This window comes from Canis aureus, chromosome 19 (genome assembly GCF_053574225.1).
Source record: "Canis aureus isolate CA01 chromosome 19, VMU_Caureus_v.1.0, whole genome shotgun sequence".
In the NCBI taxonomy this organism is placed as follows: domain Eukaryota; kingdom Metazoa; phylum Chordata; class Mammalia; order Carnivora; family Canidae; genus Canis; species Canis aureus.
Window position 1 is genome coordinate 48,640,607 of NC_135629.1, and position 2,698 is coordinate 48,643,304.

The window sequence follows — 2,698 nt, forward strand, 5'->3', positions numbered from 1 at the left end:
TGGTGGAAGGGGAGGAGGGCGGGGGGTGGGAGTGAATGGGTGACGGGCACTGGGGGTTATTCTGTATGTTAGTAAATTGAACACCAATAAAAAATAAATTAAAAAAAATTAAAAAAAATAGAATGGTTTTTTCTTCCCAAATTCAAACATCTCATGTGTTGTAGATCCAGGATTCAAAACTCATCCATGGATTCCAAGATTTTGTATTTAATATCATTTAGAAAAGTCTTTCACTATTTCATCTTGATAAATTCCTGCTATTTTTGTATGTTGTGTATTTCCTTCAGTCAATTGTGGATGTATTCCTTTAATTCATATTTCTAGGGGATGTTCATACATTATGCTGTCTTGATACCATAAATACATCACCTTTTTCTCTTTTGGAGAAATTGGTTTTTGCAGCATTATTAGCTATTCTGGTCATCAAAGGGATATATCTAGGGTTGGAATGCAGCCAGAACCAGGGAAGCTTTTTCATCATCATTATCTATCAGGAACCATTTGGGCTCATTAGACCTTTCTCCATCCTCTTTCTTTTCTCTTCCTTTTGAATTTTTTTATTCTTAGCTAAATGCAAGACAAAATGGTCATTAAATTAGAGCACCAAGTTACATGTTCATGGAAGTCTTACCAACTGGAATTTGAGGATTTTTCTATACATGTTATAATAATGATAATTTGATATTGAGAGCCTAACTGGTATCATTTCTTTCCTAAATATTGTAGCTGGGGCTGAGAAGAGCCTGGTAGTCACATAGCCCCAGGAGTCCATAGTGTGCCAATATGAGACCTTTAAAATACAGACTCCAGGATCTTAACTGACACTTGGAAATAAGGAAGGGATCTATTTTTGTTGACAGGATCCCTTGGAAACAAATTATTGAAGTGCAAGGAACACTATGAATGAAGGACTCCCTGTGTCTTGAAGTCTCAGCTGCAGTGGGAAGGCAACCTTGTTCCTCAACATTCCTGACACCACCTGTAATCACTCTCCCTCTTGCTCATTTCCCGATCACACTGGCTCTATTTTGAATCCTGGACATCCAAAACAAGTGTCTTGCTCCGGTCTTTGCACTGGCTCTTTCTCCTCTAGGGCCCACATGTCCCCAGATATACTTGTGTCTCTCCTACAGATTTCCCTGAGGTCTTTTTCAAATATCACCTTGTTTTAGGTCTTCCTGAACTCCCAGTAAAGATAACACCTCATCCACTTGCTTGTATGCCTCATTTTCCCCCACATGTCATTTTAATTATAGCATTTTTACCATGTTACTAATGACCATTTCTGTAAAACTTAATCATCTTTTCTAATTCCTAATCATCACAACCACCACATGGGACCAGGAAATGATACACAAATTTCAAGATTTCTTCTTTTAGGATTGTCAAATAAACCAGGACTTCAGCTCCCCATATTTGGACTTTTCCTCTTCATGTACCTCATCACTGTGTTTGGAAACTTGCTCATTATCCTGGCTGTTGGCTCTGACTCTCACCTCCACACTCCCATGTACTTCTTTCTGGCCAACTTGTCCTTTGTAGACATCTGTTTCACCTCAACCACCATCCCCAAGATGCTGATAAATATACAGACACAGAACAAATTTATATCATATACAGGATGCATCAGCCAGATCTGCTTTTCCTTACTCTTTGCAGGCTGGGATGACTTTCTCTTGGCTGTGATGGCCTATGATCGTTTTGTGGCCATCTGTCACCCATTGCACTACATGGTCATCATGAATCCCCGGGTCTGTGGACTGCTGGTTCTGGTGTCCTGGATCATCAGTGTTCTGAATTCCTTATTACAGAGCTTAATGGTTTTGCAGCTTTCCTTCTGTTCAGAGGTGGAAATCCCTCACTTTTTCTGTGAACTCCATCAGATGATCCAACTTGCCTGTTCTGATACCTTTCTTAATGACACAATAATATATGTTTCAGCTGTGCTGTTGGCTGGCGGTCCCCTTGCTGGGATCCTTTGCTCATATTCCAAGATTATTTCCTCCATACATAGAATATCATCAGCTCAGGGCAAGTATAAAGCATTTTCCACCTGTGTATCTCATCTCTTGGTTGTTTCCTTATTTTATTGCACTGTCCTGGGAGTGTACCTTAGCTCTGCTGTTACCCAGAGCTCCCATGCAAGTGCAGTAGCCTCAGTAATGTACATGGTCATCACGCCCATGCTGAACCCCTTCATCTACAGTCTGAGGAACAAAGATATAAAGGAGGCTCTGATGAGATTTTTCAGGAGGGCAGTTATAAAAAGAACATTGTCTTGGTGGTGAAGAAGTGCCCTTGATTGCAGGGCTCAAAGTCATGTTTTTTGATCACTGTGAAATAGAATTTGCTTCTACATATTTCCTGAAATTTCCATTTCTTAGAATTCAACCTCTCTATACAACTTCAGAAAACTCCATTTACTAAGCTCTCTGCTCTGTGTGATATATATACAGTTTTTCCTTTGCCATTTACATATGTGCCCACAGCTCTTCCCAACTTTGGATCAGAAAGATTTGAAAACTTCTATATCTTTTACAGGACCTCTTCGATTTCTTAAAAATGATTTCCTTTCAAGTGTTTTTTCAATGACATATATCACACCAAAATTTCCCTAGACTTCTTGAAAGAATAACCATGACTTGTATAACTCAGATGGGTAAAACTGCACTTGGCATAAGGCCATTTATATAATTTC

The 2,698-nt window shown here is 39.3% G+C and overlaps 1 protein-coding gene across 1 annotated transcript; it reads left to right on the top strand.

Moving 5' to 3' along the window:
• The first annotated feature begins 1,334 nt into the window (after window positions 1–1,334).
• Window positions 1,335–2,288, top strand: LOC144291117 (olfactory receptor 7A17-like). Its single transcript, XM_077860849.1, has one exon. The coding sequence runs from the start codon at window positions 1,335–1,337 to the stop codon at window positions 2,286–2,288; it is 954 nt and encodes a 317-aa protein (XP_077716975.1).
• Window positions 2,289–2,698: the final 410 nt, after the last annotated feature.